At 44.0% G+C, this 18611-nt stretch overlaps 1 protein-coding gene across 2 annotated transcripts in view; it reads right to left on the bottom strand.

Moving 5' to 3' along the window:
* The window catches only part of TULP4 (TUB like protein 4), a 135668-nt gene that overhangs the window by 35841 nt on the left and 81216 nt on the right, over positions 1-18611 (bottom strand). The window contains exons 3-4 of one of the 2 annotated variants that reach the window (XM_066616114.1): positions 8000-8128; positions 7037-7198 (exon numbers count right to left, since the gene is read on the bottom strand). The exons of the other annotated variant lie outside the window; for it this stretch is intronic. Coding sequence (XP_066472211.1) covers positions 7037-7198; positions 8000-8128 — 291 coding nt within the window. The remainder of the gene's footprint in view (positions 1-7036; positions 7199-7999; positions 8129-18611) is intronic. 2 annotated transcript variants of the gene reach the window in all.

Genomic DNA, 18611 nt, shown 5'->3' with positions numbered 1-18611 from the left:
AATGTGAAGCAAGGGCTAGAGTTAGGCCCTCTTCTCCCCCTTAGTACATGAGGGAAGGAGACTAAAAGCTTCCACTCTTGGTTTGGAATAAACCACAGCTTTCCTTTACAACCAAATGTGGGGAATTGTGGATTATTATAACTGTGGTTCGTTCACAAACCAGGATCTGAAACCATGATTCAACTGATTCTGAATGTAAGCATACACAGAACAGCTGTTTATTCAAAAGTGAAAACTTTCAATCTTCTCTGCTTGTGCAAGAAGAAGAGTGGGAGATGAGGCTTGCTGTGACTTGCTCATGATAATCTAAGCTACAATCTTTACCTGAGGATAAAGTTCTAAGGGAGTATTGGGCACATCTAGGGTGCATTTGGTTTATAGGACATCTCAACAGACTGGTCAACATCCCACATAAAGTTAGTGCAGTGGTTCCAAGACTGTGGGTCTGGGATCTAATTTTTAGTGGTTCGTGAAACTGACAGCTATGATTAGGCTATGCGCATCAAGGGCTAAACAACCTGATACTTGGGGGGTGGGGAGAGAACTGCTGCCCAATCACCATTATAGCCACAGAGGTTTGAACATGAGGTAAAATGAAACTTTTCCTTAGATTGGTCCCGATGTTAAAATGTTTGGAAACCACAGAGTTAGTGTGCACCCTAAAATATGTTCTAAAATCTTCTGCAGTAGGAAGGGGTTCTCTGCTAAACTAGGTGATGTGAAAACTCAGGGAAAAGGTTCCCTGAGGGTAGAACATTTAAAAGCTAATGTAGTGTTCTAATGAGTGTTCTACTATGACTCAGTTGACAACAGCCGTTTTAGTTGTATCCCATTATAAATAGACTTGGTCCATAAGATTCACTTGTTAAAGAAAGGATCACTGTGGATTAAAAAATGCCAGAAAGTGCATCAGAGCAATTTAATTCAGGAATCACTGCTTCATATTCACCATTACTTAATAGTAGATAGCGGAGTTTTTTAAAAAATCAGCTAAGAAAAAAAGAGAGTAAAGGCCAAGTTTCTTTTCTTTTTATACCAGCTGTATTAATTGTTTTGTGGAGACTCATAAACATTAGGTGGCTAAGCACTAAGCAAGCAAGTTCTCAGTTTCTATAATTTACAGCTATGTAAAAATGAGTGAATCCCACTAAAATACATTTAAACATTCTAAATATAGAAAGAAGACTGCATACTGCCCAAAAAGCTATGGAATATAAAACATTCATGATGCTCTTAGCATGAGCAACTGGAGATCATTAATTTTAAATGACAAGACTCACACGAAAAGCTAAGGAAATTCTAAAAATAGTTCCAAATATCATATGGTGAGATGTTTTGTTTACATGGCAAGACAAGACACTGCAGAATATGAGCCGTTTTTCTTGATGCACTTGGAAATTTCCGGATGATGCAGCTATTGGCTCTGCAGTACCACTTACCTTGGCAATGCAGCTAATGTCTCCAGTGTACCAACTAGAAAGTGCTTTCCAAATACCGTTTAGTATGGTCATAACATTCAGAATCATAATAAGCATATTGGGATGAAGAATACTTTTGGATTCTCAGCTCACAAAATGCTTTCTTTGTGCATTGGAAGAGAAAAACCAATTATTTCATACTGTTTTCAGACAGCAACACTGAAAGTAAGTCCAAGTCACTATATAAACCCTGAAGGGGTGATAACTTCCAGCTAGCTAGCTGTTGGAGGCCTTCTAATGTTGCCTGATAACTGACCCCTAGCCCCTTTGAGGGCTGTGGTGAGGAGAGGCTCACAGGGAAGGTATATCAGAAGAGAATCAGAAGGTTCTCCCCCTCCTCCCATATCAACTAACAAAGAACTCAGGGAGGTAATTTTATGTATGTGGTGTTAATAAATTCATGATTTTAGATTCTGCAGAGCTGGAATCCCAATACTGTACAATGTCTTTTGGGAAGTCTAGGTGAATGAGTTCTGCACACAGATCAAGCCTTTAGAAAGTTACCAAACTTGACACATTCTGCATCTGTCATTTGAACCTTGCTTAACACCAGTCTCTCCAAGCATACCCTGGCTAAAATAAGAATTTTGTGAAAAAGTGACAGCTATACTGTCATCTTCTCTGTGACTCAGCCTCAAGGCCAAGTCCAAAATGCAGCAGGAAGTGTCAGTATAACAGATAAGTGTGGCTGGATTAAAAAATGTCAAGTTTTGTGACAAAACATTATATGGACATATAACATCTATGTGGAAGAATGTGAAGGATTGGCTATAAGAACTGCCAAATTTAAACCAAATTTCTGAGTTAGGTATGTGGGCAATATCTTTGTAATTTGGAACCATGGAGACAGGGAGATGGAGAATTTTCTCAACCATCTTAACAAGATACATACAGCTATCAGGTTCACAACAGAAAGAAGAAGATGGAAGTCTACCATTCCTGGATACTTTGATCAACAGAAAAGCAGATTTCTCTCCAGGTTACCAAGTTTACAGAAAACCTACCCATACAGATTGGAGTGCAGGATTGGGCTGTAACTTCCTTACATCAAAGGCATAACAAACTAGTAATATTCTCCATAAAACAAATTTCAGAACAATCTTCATGCCAACTATCAAGGTCCAGCAACTTCTTAGAAATCCTAAGAATAGGAGACAACAGCTAGATACACCTGGTGGGTATCTATAGGATACCCTGTGAGTGTAGTCGTGTCAACATAGGCACCACCAAGCGTTCTATAAAAACCAGACTGCAGATCGTAAGAGGCACTTCCGTTCAATGCACCTGGATCAATCAGCAATAGCACAGCATACAATAGAAACGGGCCATCAAATACATTTCAAAGCCACCCAGGTTCTTTCCAGTAATAGATTTTATTTCCCAAGGCTTTACAGAGAAGCAATCGAAATAGTTAAATATCCCCAAAATATTTAAATATATTTAAATAGTTAAATATCCCCAAAACAGAATAGGCTTTTCATATTAGCAATACCTGGCTGCCAGTCCGAAAAAGAACAGACATTAAAGAGCTTTATAAGGAAGAGGTTTCCAACAGTGATGGGATACTGTGATCAGGTTGAGTTCGCTTTAAGAATACAGCAGTAAAATGGAACTCTTAAGCACCTGAAGGGTGCTGGTTTTTTAACAGCTGTTTCTGGCTTGCTCTCTAGCAACGTGTCCTGTCTAGGTACGTTTCCCTGATGAAGTTCTGAAAAAGTTACAGAACAAAACGTTGGACTTTTTAACAACATAGATTCTAATTCTTTGACACAACCATGGTCTTCTCATTGGAATAAAGATATGTTAAATTGTTGGAATTTTGTGACAATAATTCAGATGCAATCAGGTTTTCCCTAAATTTTTAGCAGTAGAAGCTGCAGTGAACTCTCACTAAATTAAACTGAGGTAAAAATGAGAAAAAACAGAGAAGTAAACCCAGAACTTTTAACCAGAAAACTGGATATTTAAAAAAAAAATCTGCATTTAGCTCTGGTTAGCAATTAATATGGGTGGGAGCCAACAAGTCTACATTTTGATCCCAGCTTTCTCATTTAATTTTAGCTGGATTGTCCACAGAAGTCAATGAAAATTTGCCTATCAACTACAAGGAGATTTGAAATTGTTCATCCCAGAGAGACTTTTTAAGTTATGGAAGCAATTTCTCTTTTTTCTCCCAGCATCACAATGAGGAGCTGAGCAGACATTCCAAAACAAGAGTGGCAAGAAGCTAATTAATTCTCTCTTCAAAGTGATACAAGACCCTTGGAGGGAGCTAAATGCTAAGTATTAGTATAATACTTCATTAACACTTCACAGGAATCATTCAGTATGGATGGTTGCATTTGGCATGGACTGACTGGTTGCTAAATATATACAATTGCACCTTGAATCTGGTTTCATATCAAGAGTCTACTTCTGCGCTCACCAGCTCACCCCTGGTAAATATATCTTTTAACTTGGTGAACACATTTTCTGCTGAGCACAAAGTGAATAATGTACAGAGATGCATCTCTGACCTTGTGCCGGCCTTAGAAGCAATTGGAAGCAATGAGATTTTTCATAGCTTTCTGATCCCTGGTGGCTCTTTCAGTGCCTTTTAGAAGCTGAACTGCTACAGGGCTGTGAATAAACAGCTTAGTAAAAGAAACAAAGCTATCTTCAAGGGACAGCTGATTTTTTTTCTTCATGCAACACAAGAGTTTCTACAGGGCTGTCTCTTCCTGAGTGAGATACCATAATTCCAATTGTGCCCATCCCTCCAGCTTGGCATCTATTCTCCAGCACCTCACTAAAATCACTCTTGCAGGTGAAGGTTGGGATTGCTGGTCTCTAGAGCACTAGACCTTCACCTGAGGAGAGATCTGTATTTGCCAGATCACTTGGAACCTCCCTGACACAACTAGGATCAACCTGCAGTTAAGAATTCTGAGGTACCTATTCTGCGGTAGCTGAATTCACAAAAATTGAGCTTCGGTAAGATAAACAATAAACAACACAGTGCTTTTAAAGTATCTAAATGCAGGAAAGCATTCCTGGACTAAGGGAAGAGCAATGAATTGTGCAGGTATGTTTTTCCCATATTCAAATAAAAACATTTGCTTTGACATTTCCAATATGCTAGTGGTAGAGCTGACAACCCTCCAGGTTTAGCTTGGGAGTTTCCAGCAATAATCAGCATCAATCTCCAGCTGAGAGCAGATAATGACCCAATAATTAAGAGAGCCCAATTATCCGGGGGGGGGGGGCATAAGGAGCTTCTGCAGGCCTGATCAGGCCCACGGGCCTTATGTTTGACACCACTGGATTAGGGTATGGTGACTTATGTTCCCTTACCGCAGGAAGGGAGATCTCTGGCTGTCTCTCTGCCCACGCGGGATACAGTGGAAGCTGTTTAGGTGTCACTGTATTGCTCCATGGGCAGCCTGGATAGAATTGGGCTGTTAGTCTTGGACATATTGCACTTGAAATGACAATGAAGCAATGAGGCTAAAATATTAGATAGGCAATTGGAGATGAAGAATTGGAGGGAGGGAGAAAGTTCTAAAATAGAAAGGCAGGAATGGGCATAATTCACTTATATGTGGTACTGAAAGTCATGGACTTTGATTAGGTTATGCAGGGATAGCATGTAGAGAGAGAATAGCAAAGGTCAAAAACAGCACTCTAAGGGATCTAGACAGAGAGAGGGAAAGGAGAGAAGGATAGTGCTTCTACAGAAACGTTGAACAAATGATTAGACAGGTAGGAAGGCAACCACTTGAGAACAGAATCATGGGGACTTAAGTCACAAAGGGAGTCAAGTACCAGAGAGTGATCAACTGTACCGAAGGCAGCAGAGAGGTCAAGAAGAATGAGAAGAGACCTTTTGATGTGTCAGTGAGGGGATCAACAGTGATTTCTGTGAGGGCAGTTTCAAATAGAATGTAGTGGGGGGAAATCAAACTAAAAAGAATAAAGAGCAATATTCAAAGAGAGAAAGCCGAGGCAATGGGAGTAACTAGTACATTTCAGGTGTTGGAAGCAAAAGGTACAAGGAAGAATTGAAGGTGGAAGCTGCAGAGTCTGAGGGTGCAGTGGTAACAAAGGAGAGACAAGGAGACAGCTGCTACACTGAAGAGTAGGGTATTAAGTTAATGTATTGAATAAAAGTTAATGTATTGAATAAGTTAATGTATTGCATAAAATCAGGTTATCCGTCTTCCCCACAAATCCCTGCTCCACCACACGTTCCTGTTAATCAGCAATAGATATTTGGGAAACACATTTGTTGATGTGACATATAGTTCTTCCGTAAGATCTAAGGTTAAAGTTTCACAATATAGAGAGGTTCTGTGTTAATTTCCTTGTATGGAACAAAACATTGTTGTATATGCACAATTGTACAATATCAATAGTACCCTTAATTTACATGGATGTGGGTGCATGTGTGATGAACCAGCTACTCAGGAGTAGGATAGGCCAGTGCACAGACATGTGCTGGCCTTGTGGAGCTGACCCCACACCTGGAGGAGGTAGGTTTGTGCCGGTCTGGGGAAACTGGCACGGGGGTGGGAGAGGGCAGAGGGAGGGAGGAATGGAGGCAGGGAGGGGGTGTTCAGGATGGGGGAGGGTGGCCTGGGGGACAGATCGGGGTGGGGCTGGCCGCAGCAGTGCAGTCCGGATCCCAGTCCCTGTGCCTGGTTTGTGCAGCGTTACTTGGGCCACTTGGATCTGTGCCCACGAAACTGCAGGCCCATTGGGCTGCTTGTGGCATTGCTCAGGGTAAAGGGACTAAAATCCCTTTTTCCTGAGTTGTGCCCCAGGCCACACCAAACCTGTGCTGCATACAGTGCAGGCCAGTCAGCCTTCCTGTTTCAGTGCACGTTAGGATTACACCTAAATCTAATATTTTCCTGCATATAGTAGAAAGCTATTTATTGATGGACCCAGGAGGCCCTGTACAACCTAACAACATCACCCCCACAAGTACTGTTTCTGTGCATGCACTTGCACACGTGTGCACCCCCAATGGAAGAGAGGGTCAGGGGAACAACCACTTCCCTTTACTTAAGAAAAGCAGAGCATGCAATCTCCTTAGACTGTGCCACTTCTGTTTGCAATGAATGGAAGTGGCTCCATCTGGGTTCCTAGCCTGCACTCCTTGTGGTCATTTGAAACAGAAGTGATGCAGAGGAGGGAGGCTTTATGCCACACTCCTGGTAAGCAAACGAAAAGGGAAGGGGGCAGTTGGACTACAGATCACCTCTCCCCATTCATTTGGTGCTTCATAAGGACCAAGTAGGCAAGGAGAGGCGATCTGGAGCCAAGGCAGCTCCGCCACCCTTGTTCCTCCCTCCAGTGCTGCTGGAGGGAGATGGAGACTGCCACTTTTCCAACTTTCTCCCCGCAAGAGTCCAGTGGAGTGGCAGGTTAGAGAGGGCAGAGAACAGACTGGCTATGGGCTTGTCCATTTGCTGTTGCTTCATGTGATTGTTTCAATTCGCTTCATGGCAAAGCCAGCCCTGGGATATACATACACACAATGTTATTTGCAATGTTTGATTTCAGAACTACATTACCTGTTGATCATCAGGAGTCCATATACCACAGGTGATCTGGCTCTCCAAGTTAATCTCCGAAGACCAGTGCCTTTGCCCACTGACTGATCCAACTAGCACAAATCCATCTCTATAGGAGATGAGTGCTTGTGTTCCATCATGGCTCCATGTAAAGTCGCTCACCTTAATGCATACACAATGTTAGACATTATTCTGATATTATTCGCCATATGAAAAATAAAAGACATCACACCAAGACAAGTGGGGCTCTTAACAATTGGCAAAAAAAAGTTAGGAGACTTCAGTGAAGCGGTTAATATGCCCATCTTTTTTTCTTTTTGGCAACAGTATGAGTACTCATTCAACACTCACTGACAGAGCGGCAATGTCAAAACACCTTTCTGATTATATGCCTTGTATTTTAGGATGTCAAACTGTTCCATGGAAAAACTTAGTGCAATCCAGTCAGTTACATGCTTGATCTTAATAGGAGAGATAAGCATTAAATGTCTCCCACTAAAATTAATGTTATTTTTAAAAATCAAAATCAATTTGTATAATCAGGTATAATAAAAGAAGCAATAGATATAAGCACAATAACATGCACAAGCCATATTCAGCCTACTTAGGCACTCTGGCTCAATCCTAACCAACTTTTCAGCACTGACTTTCCAATACAAACATTCCCTTACATTGAGGAGGCCTCCATGACTACCCCCCAAAGTGCAGGATGCAGCACATGCCCCATTGGCAGAGCTAAACCAGAGCTGGAAAGGTTAGGATTTGGGCCTCATTCTACTAAGTATCTATCTTATTTCAGAAGGCAGAGCTTCAGTGCCCTGAATCTAGCCCATGTCTTCCCGATAACAAAAAGGATGCTCCTCATGTACTCGTTTCAATTAAGAAAATTTAATAATTGCACTTTCATTCTTTCAATCTAGAGTCTTACTGGCCTTAACTATAAGAAAAACCTTGAATACTAACCTGTGCCCCACGATCATTCACAAGCTCCACAGACCATCTCCCTTCATACTGAATCCAAACAAATATTCCACCATCTGCATCACATGTTGCCAGCTTCTGGAATGGTTCATTCCACCTTACAAGCACCACCTAAGAAAATTCCAGAAAATAGAACTTTTTAAAAGGTTCTGTACAAGGTGCCAACATGTGGTTCAATAGAGAAACAATTACAAAGTATAACAAAAGTAAACTGTCAGGTTTTCATTCTGACTTTGACCTACAAAAATGGGAAATGTTCAGCTCATGAGGCCTCTCCTTAAGAACAGTAGGTTGAATTTCTATATAGCTATAACAAAACGAGAATTTTTATATACACACAGCACCCAAATCAAGCACTTCTGAGTTCAACTCTTTCTAACGTTTTGAAACAGAACTGCAAAACATCCAATGTTTCTGATCCTAGCATGTTATAAGACCATCCCCAGTTGAAAAAATTACTATGTTCTCCAAGATCAATATATGTGCAATATGTTTTCATATATCAATAGTCTAGTCTTGCACTTCCCAAACTGTGTGTCGTGACCCTCTGGTGGATAGTAAGCCCAAAAAGTGGGTCGTGATCTGGGTGCTTCCACCTGCCCTTGCACTGATGGCTCCCAACAGGAGCTATTCTGGAAGCTCCATTACTTACTGAAGCCTCTGGAGGCCTCTCCTGGTCCAGCAACCCACTCTACAGGCCTCAGGATGGCCCTCACAAGCCTCCATAAGCCACTTCTGGTTTGCTTCTGAAAAGTGGCTTTTGACGGTCATTCTGAGGCCTGTAGAGTGGGTTGCCAGGCTGGGAGAGGCCTCCAGCACTACCAGGAGCATCACAACCTGCGGCAGAGAACGAGGTGGGTTGCAAAGTTTGGGACCCCCTGAACTAGGTCATATACATGTACATTTGTAATAGATTATATCCTGTTCATGCTGGTGTTAAAGGCCGTTATCTTGTTAAAGGCTGGTGTCTTTTTAAAGCAATGGATGGATTATAGACGTGTGATGTACTTGCGTACAAATGTACTTTGGTCATGGGGGAAGAAAGCCTGAGCCCTGCTCCTCACTGCATATAGATTGTACACATTGGTTCTGTATCTGGATCAGACTTGTCCATTCTTTAGCACAATAATAAATTCATAGGCACCACAAATGTATCATTCTGCTAGATTTCATATCTTATCCATGCTCTTTCCATTTCATCTGTTCCTTCAGCAATAAGAAGGAAAGAAAGAAAAGTGTACATTGGTTATTGCTAAAGATCCAGTTTAGAATCATTCAAAAGGCAAGGCATCTCATATTTTTAAAATATTGCATCTTTTCACTTTCTTGGAATTGTCCATAAATATAATTTGCAAAATTACATGCAGTCTTCAAATTGTTACAAGAATCCATCTCCAGGGAGCAGATGTGCGATGTCATGACATCCTTCACTGAATTTACTGGCTTCTTTTGGGATCAGACAAGGACTATAACATTATCTGAGTAATTAGTTGTAACCTGTATCTGATTTTCTCTTTGCAGTTTTCTTTATCTTATCTGTCACATGTTCCATTACTGTTTTATCAGGCATTAAAGGCTCCATTTTTCAAAATGCTCAGCCACCCACCACCATAGTTAGTCAGCAGAAATTGCAGGCCTCAGTGTTCTTGGAAAAAATCAGCTACATGCTGTGTTTTTTTCAGGTAGTAAACAAGGTATATTCTTTGTCTCCTTTCTGATAGTGTTGTGCATGTCATGGGTTGTGCTGCCAAATTGTTACAACGTTTCACTCCAGGATGGAGAAAGCAATTATTTTAGAGGGGTGTGAGTCTCTCTCTCTCTCTCTCTCTCTCTCTCTCTCTCTCTCTGGGGGGGGGGGAATGGAGGAGAAAGGTAATGTTATATAAGGAAATATGTAATTTGAACTTTTTATATAGATTTGAAGTGTTCTGGCAGCATTTCTTTGCAATCTAGTTGCTGTACGGATCATAGCAACATTCTACTGTAATGGTGTGCTTGCTTCTCCTGTCAACAAGGACAGCACATGAGCTACTGTCTACCTGTTCCTGACAGCCTTCCAAGTTCCTGTGTAACTTTGTTGGCTGTAAGGCTGGTTGCCCTTATTAGCTAGCAGACCAAATCTATTTAAGGTTGCAGAATGAAACCATCGGTGCATTGGGATGTACCTCCTAGTGCTTCCTGGGCTACCTGGGTTCCTTGAAACAAGGAAATGAAACAAGGAAAGCTCCTCTCAAAATTTATTGCATTTCAGATAAATGACAGAATATATTTCCTTGCCCTCTGGAAATGCTGCTCTCTATAGATTTATGAACACATAAATTTGACTAGATATGGGGCAGAGGTATTGTTTGTGGCAGGGGTTGGTTCTGAAGTTTGTAACCCTGTTGGGTGGTCTTTCTTGCTGATGGGTTTTTCCTTTATGGAGGGGTGGAGATATCTGTAGGCAAGGACAGTCCCAATTCATACACGGCCCAAACCTGTGTGCTGCTGTGTGTGGAATATTTTGCATTAACTAGCATAGCGCTTCCCAAACTGTGGGTCGCAACCCACTGGTGGGTCCTGAGCCCAAGAACAGTGGGTCATGATCGGGGCCATCATGCGTGCTGCTTTGGCTCCAAATAGGAGCCATTTCAGAAGCACCGTTACTCACCAGAGCCTCCAGATGCCTCTTCTGGCCCAACAACCCACTCTACAGGCCTCCACAGACCTCAGAATGGCTCTCAGAAGCTTCCATAAGCCACTTCCAATTTTGGAAGGCTCTTCCAGTTTGCACACTTTCATTGCTGAACAAAATTAGATCTCCAAATTTAGGGTTTGTTTCTTGAAACAAACCCCGCTCCTTAACCATTACAACCATAGCAACATATCTATGTTAATCTGTGCAGGTTTCTTTCATTTTGTCTTCAAAATATGGATTACACTATGACACAGCCAACATAAGTGTAACACATACATATGGCACACATAAATAGTTTTTGCACCTTTCAGCAGCACCACTTTTGCTAACATGTCTCTTTGCAGCTGAGCAGCTTCAAGCAGCTGATGGGGCTACTGGGAGAGCCCAGCTATCACTTGGGCTAGATAAAGATAAATATCTGGTCCAAGGGCCTTGTGTTTGACACCTTTATTCTAAACCAACACATCTAGACCTAGAATCTAGATCTAGATCTAGATCTAGAGAGAGGAAGAGGCAGGATCCCTTCTTCTGCCTGATTGCTTGAGAGTAGGTAGCGCTAAGAATGTTGGTTGAAAAGCTGCCCCCCTTCAGATGTTACCTCAACCAGGAACTTGGGTACTAGCCGATTTCCCAGGACTACTGGATTAGTTTGACCCTGGATTAGTGGAAATAGTGCTTGTGGAGGGCTCTGTAAATGCTAAAACACTTTGTTTGTCTACCATTATTTGAGATTTTGCAGTTGTTTGACCATGTCCTGTTGTGGCATGTCATTTGGGCAGGCCAGAGTTGGATGGACAAATGGACGTGTGAGTGCAAAATTGTTTGGAAGAGCATCATCAAAAAGTGTGTACTCCTTTGTCCATGCACAATGGCCTCAGACCAGAGGTGATTTGCTTCCTTTAACTGCACCAGGGTCATTGATTACCCTCTCCTGGTCATTTACTAAACAGCCACCGGGTAGATGGGACTCGTCAGCCTAGGAAGGCAGCTCATCTAAGAGAAGGAAACTCTGACCTCAAACCTCCACTGCCTTGTGGCTACATCCAGTTCTGGAAAAGGCTTCAGGAGTCAACCTCGAGGCAAAATCAGGAGCCGGAGTCCCTTAGGCAGTTCATGGCTGAACACAGTCACGTTCTGGCAACTCCTGCGACGCCGCTGGAACCAACCGTATTGGCTTCTGCCTTTCCATTGGACCATTCCAGCGACGTGGAGAGGGGGGATTTGCTGCATGGGTAACAGCCTATCCTCCATACCTTCTTTACCCAGGCTTCGCGCACTGGAGAGGACACTCCAACTTCGCCATACGGCGTCGGCACAACACGGGAAGCAGCAGTTTACCGGTTATAAGTCTTTGCTCGATTGGCGTAGAGCATGACGCCAGGGGCTGCTTCCGACGGTGGGAGAGATCATTGCATCTCATTGGGCAGCTACCGCCCGCCTTAAGCTGGGCAGTCCCCAGCCAGTAAGGTGTTGCCTCGCCACGGTCCGTTAACCTCATGGGGTGCGTGGGGTTTAGGGTGAAAACCGACAAGCGGATCGACAACTCTGCACCATGCAACAGAAAACAGAAAACTACTGCCCTAAAGCTGGGCACCTGGAACGTTAGGACAATGACACCTGGCTTCTCTGATGACCTGCAAGAAATAGACGACGCACGCAAAACAGCTGTCATCGACATGGAGCTGAGCAGACTGCAGATGGACATCGTCGCCCTTCAAGAGACTAGGCTGCCAGATTCCGGATCTGTCAAGGAGAGAAATTTCTCATTTTTCTGGCAGGGAAAACCACCAAACGAAACCAGGGAACATGGCATTGGCTTTGCGGTCAGAAATACCCTGCTGAAATCCATCATCCCACCTACTGTGGGAAGTGAAAGAATTTTGTCCCTGCAGCTCCAGTCATCAGCAGGACCTATCACTCTCATCAGTGCTTATGCACCGACTCTGTCGTCTCCAGCAGAAGCCAAAGACAAATTCTATGATGACCTGGCCACCACTGTCAAGAAAATCCCTGTAAAACAGCCATTGTTCATCCTCGGCGATTTCAATGCTAGAGTTGGTGCTGATAACAGTTCATGGCCCACTTGCTTAGGTCAGTTTGGCACTGGGAGGATGAACGAAAATGGCCAACGCCTGCTAGAGTTTTGCTGTCATCACGGTCTCTGTGTCAGCAACACGTTCTTCAACACAAAGCCCCAACATAGAGTCTCTTGGAGACATCCAAGATCAAAGCACTGGCACCAGCTCGACCTGATCCTCACCAGACGCTCCAGCCTTCCCAGCATCAAGATCACACGCAGTTATCATGGTGCTGCCTGCGACACTGACCACTCCCTGGTGTGCAGCAGAGTGAAACTGCAAACAAAGCGACTGTATCACACGAAAAAGGAAGGAAGACCTCGCATTGATACCAGCAAGACCCGGGATCAGAGAAAAGTGGAGGAATTTGCACAAGCGCTTGAGGAATCTCTTCCAGGCCCGGCCGACGCAAACGCATCCAACAGATGGGAACATTTCAAGAATACCGTTTACAACACCGCCTTGTCCATATTCGGCAAGAAGACCAACAAGGCGGCAGACTGGTTTGAAGCCCACTCTGAGGAGTTGACACCAGTCATTGAGGAAAAGAGGAGAGCTCAAGCAGCATACAAGGCCTGTCCCAGTGAGCGCAACCTGCAGGTCCTCCGAACTGCTCGCAGCAAAGTCCAACAGACTGCCAGGAGATGTGCTAACGACTACTGGCTCCAGCTCTGTTCCGAGATACAGATAGCAGCTGACACGGGCAACATCAAGGGGATGTATGATGGTATCAAGCAGGCCCTAGGTCCAACACAGAAGAAAATTGCCCCTCTGAAGTCTGCCACAGGCGAGGTCATCCAGGATCGGGCGCAGCAGATGGAACGCTGGGTGCAGCACTACTCTGAGCTATATTCCAGAGAAAATGTAGTCACCGAAGAAGCACTGAACAACATTGAGTGCCTGCCTGTGCTGGAAGAGCTTGACAGTGAACCAACCCTAGAAGAACTTCACGTGGCCCTGGACTCCCTTGCCTTTGGCAAGGCACCTGGAAAAGACAGCATCCCTGCTGAAGTCCTAAAATGCTGCAAAGAGATCATCGTCACTGAGCTGCATGAAATCCTCTGTCTCTGCTGGAGAGAAGGTGGAGTACCTCAAGACATGAGGGATGCAAACATCATCACGCTGTACAAGAACAAAGGTGACAGGGGTGACTGCAACAACTACCGCGGCATCTCTCTCCTTAGCGTTGTAGGAAAGCTGTTTGCCCGAGTTGTACTAAAGAGGCTCCAGGTACTTGCAGAGAGCGTCTATCCAGAATCGCAGTGTGGATTCCGAGCCAACAGGTCCACCACTGATATGGTATTCTCCCTTAGACAACTGCAGGAGAAATGCAGGGAACAACGACAGCCACTCTTTATAGCCTTCATAGATCTCACAAAGGCTTTCGACCTGGTCAGCAGAGACGGCCTCTTCAAGATTCTCCCCAAGATTGGATGTCCACCCAGGCTCCTCAGCATCATCAGATCTTTCCACAAGGACATGAAGGGCACTGTTGTCTTCGATGGCTCCACATCAGACCCTTTTGACATCCGAAGCGGAGTGAAGCAGGGCTGTGTTCTTGCACCAACCTTGTTTGGGATTTTCTTCGCTGTCCTGCTGAAGCAGGCCTTTGGAACTGCAACAGAAGGCATCTATCTCCGGACCAGATCAGACGGAAAGCTGTTCAACCTCTCCAGACTGAGAGCAAAATCCAAAGTCCAGCTGAAATGTCTGCGTGACTTCCTCTTTGCCGACGATGCAGCTGTCACTACCCACTCTGCCAAAGATCTCCAGCAGCTCATGGATCGTTTTAGCAAGGCCTGCCAAGATTTTGGACTGACAATCAGCCTGAAGAAAACACAGGTCATGGTTCAGGATGTGGACTCACCTCCCTGCATTACAATCTCTGAGCATGAACTGGAGGTTGTCCATGACTTTGTGTACCTTGGCTCAACGATCTCCGACACTCATTCTCTCGATACCGAGCTAAACAAGCGCATCGGTAAAGCAGCTACCACGTTTTCCAGACTCACAAAGAGAGTCTGGTCCAACAAGAAGCTGACGGAACATACCAAGATCCAGGTCTACAGAGCTTGCGTCCTGAGTACACTTCTGTACTGCAGCGAGTCATGGACTCTTCACTCACAACAGGAGAGGAAACTGAGCGCTTTCCACATGCGCTGCCTCCGACGCATCCTCGGCATCACCTGGCAGGACAAAGTTCCAAACAACACAGTCCTGGAACGTGCTGGAATCCCTAGCATGTATTCACTGCTGAAACAGAGACGCCTGCGTTGGCTTGGTCATGTCGTGAGAATGGATGATGGCCGGATCCCAAAGGATCTCCTCTATGGAGAACTCGTGCAAGGAAAGCGCCCTACAGGCAGACCACAGCTGCGATACAAGGACATCTGCAAGAGGGATCTGAAGGCCTTAGGGATGGACCTCAACAAGTGGGAAACCCTGGCCTCTGAGCGGCCCGCTTGGAGGCAGGCTGTGCAGCATGGCCTTTCCCAGTTTGAAGAGACACTTGGCCAACAGTCTGAGGCTAAGAGGCAAAGAAGGAAGGCCCATAGCCAGGGAGACAGACCAGGGACAGACTGCACTTGCTCCCGGTGTGGAAGGGATTGTCACTCCCGGATTGGCCTTTTCAGCCACACTAGACGCTGTGCCAGAACCACCATTCAGAGCGCGATACCATAGTCTTTCGAGACTGAAGGTTGCCAATACAAATAGTTTTAATGTCTATCTGCATAAAGTTACCAGATACCAACTGGAACAGAGTGCCTGTACCTTTAACCATTGTACAGAAGAAGGAATTTTGGCAGTTCAGCTTTTTAAATTCTTCCATGTTGAGCTGCACCCACCAAAATTCCCTCTTCTATACAATGATTAAAGGTACAGGCACTCTGTCCCAGTTTGTATCTGGTGACCCTATATACATGCAGGATTGAAAAAGTTAAAGTGACATATTAGAGAAGGTTCATCATCAAGGATCTACAGCCTATCCTAGAAGACTATCCTGCCCACTCACAAGTAAGGAGCAGAAAGTCTGACCTTGCCTACAGATAGATACATGATATCTATCTGCCTACAGATAAATGAGATATCCACACAAGTTTTTTTTTAATGTAGCAGGATACAGGTCACTGAGTACATAATGAGAGACAACAATGGAAATCCCAAAACAAGTATAGACAATTCTGTCCTGCACCCATTGTCGCAGCTTACTACAGGACCACAAAACTAAAAGGTGACAAGGTGTTCCTCAATCTAAAACTATAGGAGAACAATTAAATAACTGCATAGTCATCACCTATTCAACTCTCTCTGTACCTGCAACTTTCAACCTTTTTCAAACCATAGCATACTGACAAAGCGTTGACAAGGTATACCACACTGCCGGCAGGGGACTCACACACCCAATGGCTCTACTAATAGATGACCCTCCCCCAAACTCCTGAGGCACACCAATGTGCCATGGCACACTGGTTGAAAATTGCTACTCTGGACTTGCCTAGTAACCTGCTACAGTAAATGGGCGCAGACATAAGAACATAAGAACAGCCCCACTGGATCAGGCCATAGGCCTATCTAGTCCTGTATCTCACAGCGGCCCACCAAATGCCCCAGGGAGCACACCAGATAACAAGAGACCTCATCCTGGTGCCCTCCCTTGCATCTGGCCTTCTGACATAGCCCATTTCTAAAATCAGGAGGTTGCGCATACACATCATGGCTTGTAACCCGTAATGGATTTTTCCTCCAGAAACTTGTCCAATCCCCTTTTAAAGGTGTCTGATTTTAGGATTTAAAATAACACTGAGGGCCCAATCCTATCCAACTTTCCAGCACCGGTGCAACCACAATGCAGCCCTGAGGTAAGGGAACAAATGTTCCCATACTCTGAGGATGCCTCTGTGACTGCCTTCTCACCACAGGATGCAGCGCACACCCCATTGGCATGGCTGCACTGGCACCGAAAAACTGGATAGGACTGGGCCCTCAGTTGCTCTCTTGTTTTCAGTTAAGCTCTTAACTGTTTTTTTTTTCCAGAACACATACTCCAAAAGAATGAATATTAAGACACTGATGTCAAGAGCTGTACACTGGCAGCTCACAAAAGAGTGAGTCATGTAGATGGAGATTTCTGCTCTGCAATGCTGCTCAGGATGCCTTGCTCTTAGCTGCTGCTTAGCTCCAGTCTATTTTCCTGCACATATCTTTTCCTACATGCTCTTTGTGAGCATGCTGTACTGGTCATATGTAACAACTGGGGAGAACTCCCGCCTGTCTTAAAAATAAAACGAGTCTCTAAATTTGGATCTATGAAATTGCTTGAAAGGAAGCAGAATATGAACAGCCTTTGCTAATGAAAATGAGCTTGGCCTATTAATAACTACAAACTATTATGAACTATCCCAAACTTCATACACACCCTGTCACTTCAAATGGGTGCTATAATTATAAATGAAACTAGCAGCACAATCCTATGCATGTCTACTCAGAAGTCCCATTGTGTTCAATGGGATTTACTGCCAGGAAACTGGGTATGGGATTATAGCCTAGGGTCAAGGACATCAGGTGTCTGCTGGCAACCAACGCAACATGATGTTATCTCCGTGACAACACCAATTATTCAGGCTCTTCGAATGAAATGACTTTTAAATATTCTTTCCCCTTTAAATATGTCAATTGACCAAAGTAGGTGACATCTTCATAGCTGACTCAATATCAGTCAGTTTTGATTTTCAGAGTGGTGTATGTGATTTCTTAAAAATAGGTATTAGCTAAAGCTTACTCATTCTCCCTTGCAGCTTCCAGGGAAGATCTTACCATATATGATTGCTCATCCACCAATCTTCATGAGCAAACCTGAAGCTAAACCAACTTCTTAGTTTTGCCCCTTAACACAATCCCTGCAATTCCTTGCTTGTTGCCTAATGCTTTTGTGTTTTTCTTTAGCACCAAACCTTCTAAATTTCTTTGTTCCCTGCTTGTGGGAACCTGCTAGTGCTCAGATCCTGGACTCTATGAAACTTCTTTTGAAGATGAAGAACCTGTAGTGGCCCCACAATCACAGAAGTTACTTTATTAACTACAAACAATACTAGTATAACTAAGTATCAGTGCTGTCACATAGTCATGAATATACACTTTATCATAGCACTTACCAATGACATACCAACTGTAGGAACTACAATGATGATGTAAGGGACCTTTAATTTTATTTGGAATACCTATAGCTCATAAATAGTTATCTGTTTCCCTGGGGACAGGGATATGACTCTATCTCTGCAAAAGAATGAACCCTCAAAACCACAGCAGGAAAGAGTTACACATGCATGTTTGAGGGACAGCATGAACATAAGAACAGCCCCACTGGATCAGGCCATAGGCCCATCTAGTCCAGCTTCCTGTATCTCACAGCGGCCCACCAAATGCCCCAGGGAGCACACCAGATAACAAGAGACCTCATCCTGGTGCCCTCCCTTGCATCTGGCATTCTGACATAGCCCATTTCTAAAATCAGGAGGTTGCGCATACACATCATGGCTTGTACCCAGCATGGAGATGTAAGCCCATGCCTACTGGGGGATGAAATGATTGTGAAGGGAGGGGGAAATCCCACCATTTTTAAAATATGCTTTCAATGCAAAGGGAGATTGCTCTGTCATTGCTGAAAAGGATCCCAAAGCAAGAGAGAATGGCATTCCAAGGAATCTTACAACAATCCTTTTGACAGCAGAAGGGGGCTAAGTTCTTCCTTCAGCAATAAAGGATTATGAGGTGGTGAACTGGATCTCCTGAAGTTGAATTCCTCTCTCATGAGCACTTCAGTGGTGAATGGATACTCAGT

The sequence above is a fragment of the Tiliqua scincoides genome, chromosome 1 (assembly GCF_035046505.1).
Source record: "Tiliqua scincoides isolate rTilSci1 chromosome 1, rTilSci1.hap2, whole genome shotgun sequence".
Lineage (NCBI taxonomy): Eukaryota > Metazoa > Chordata > Lepidosauria > Squamata > Scincidae > Tiliqua > Tiliqua scincoides.
This window is presented reverse-complemented; position numbering and strand designations above follow the sequence as displayed.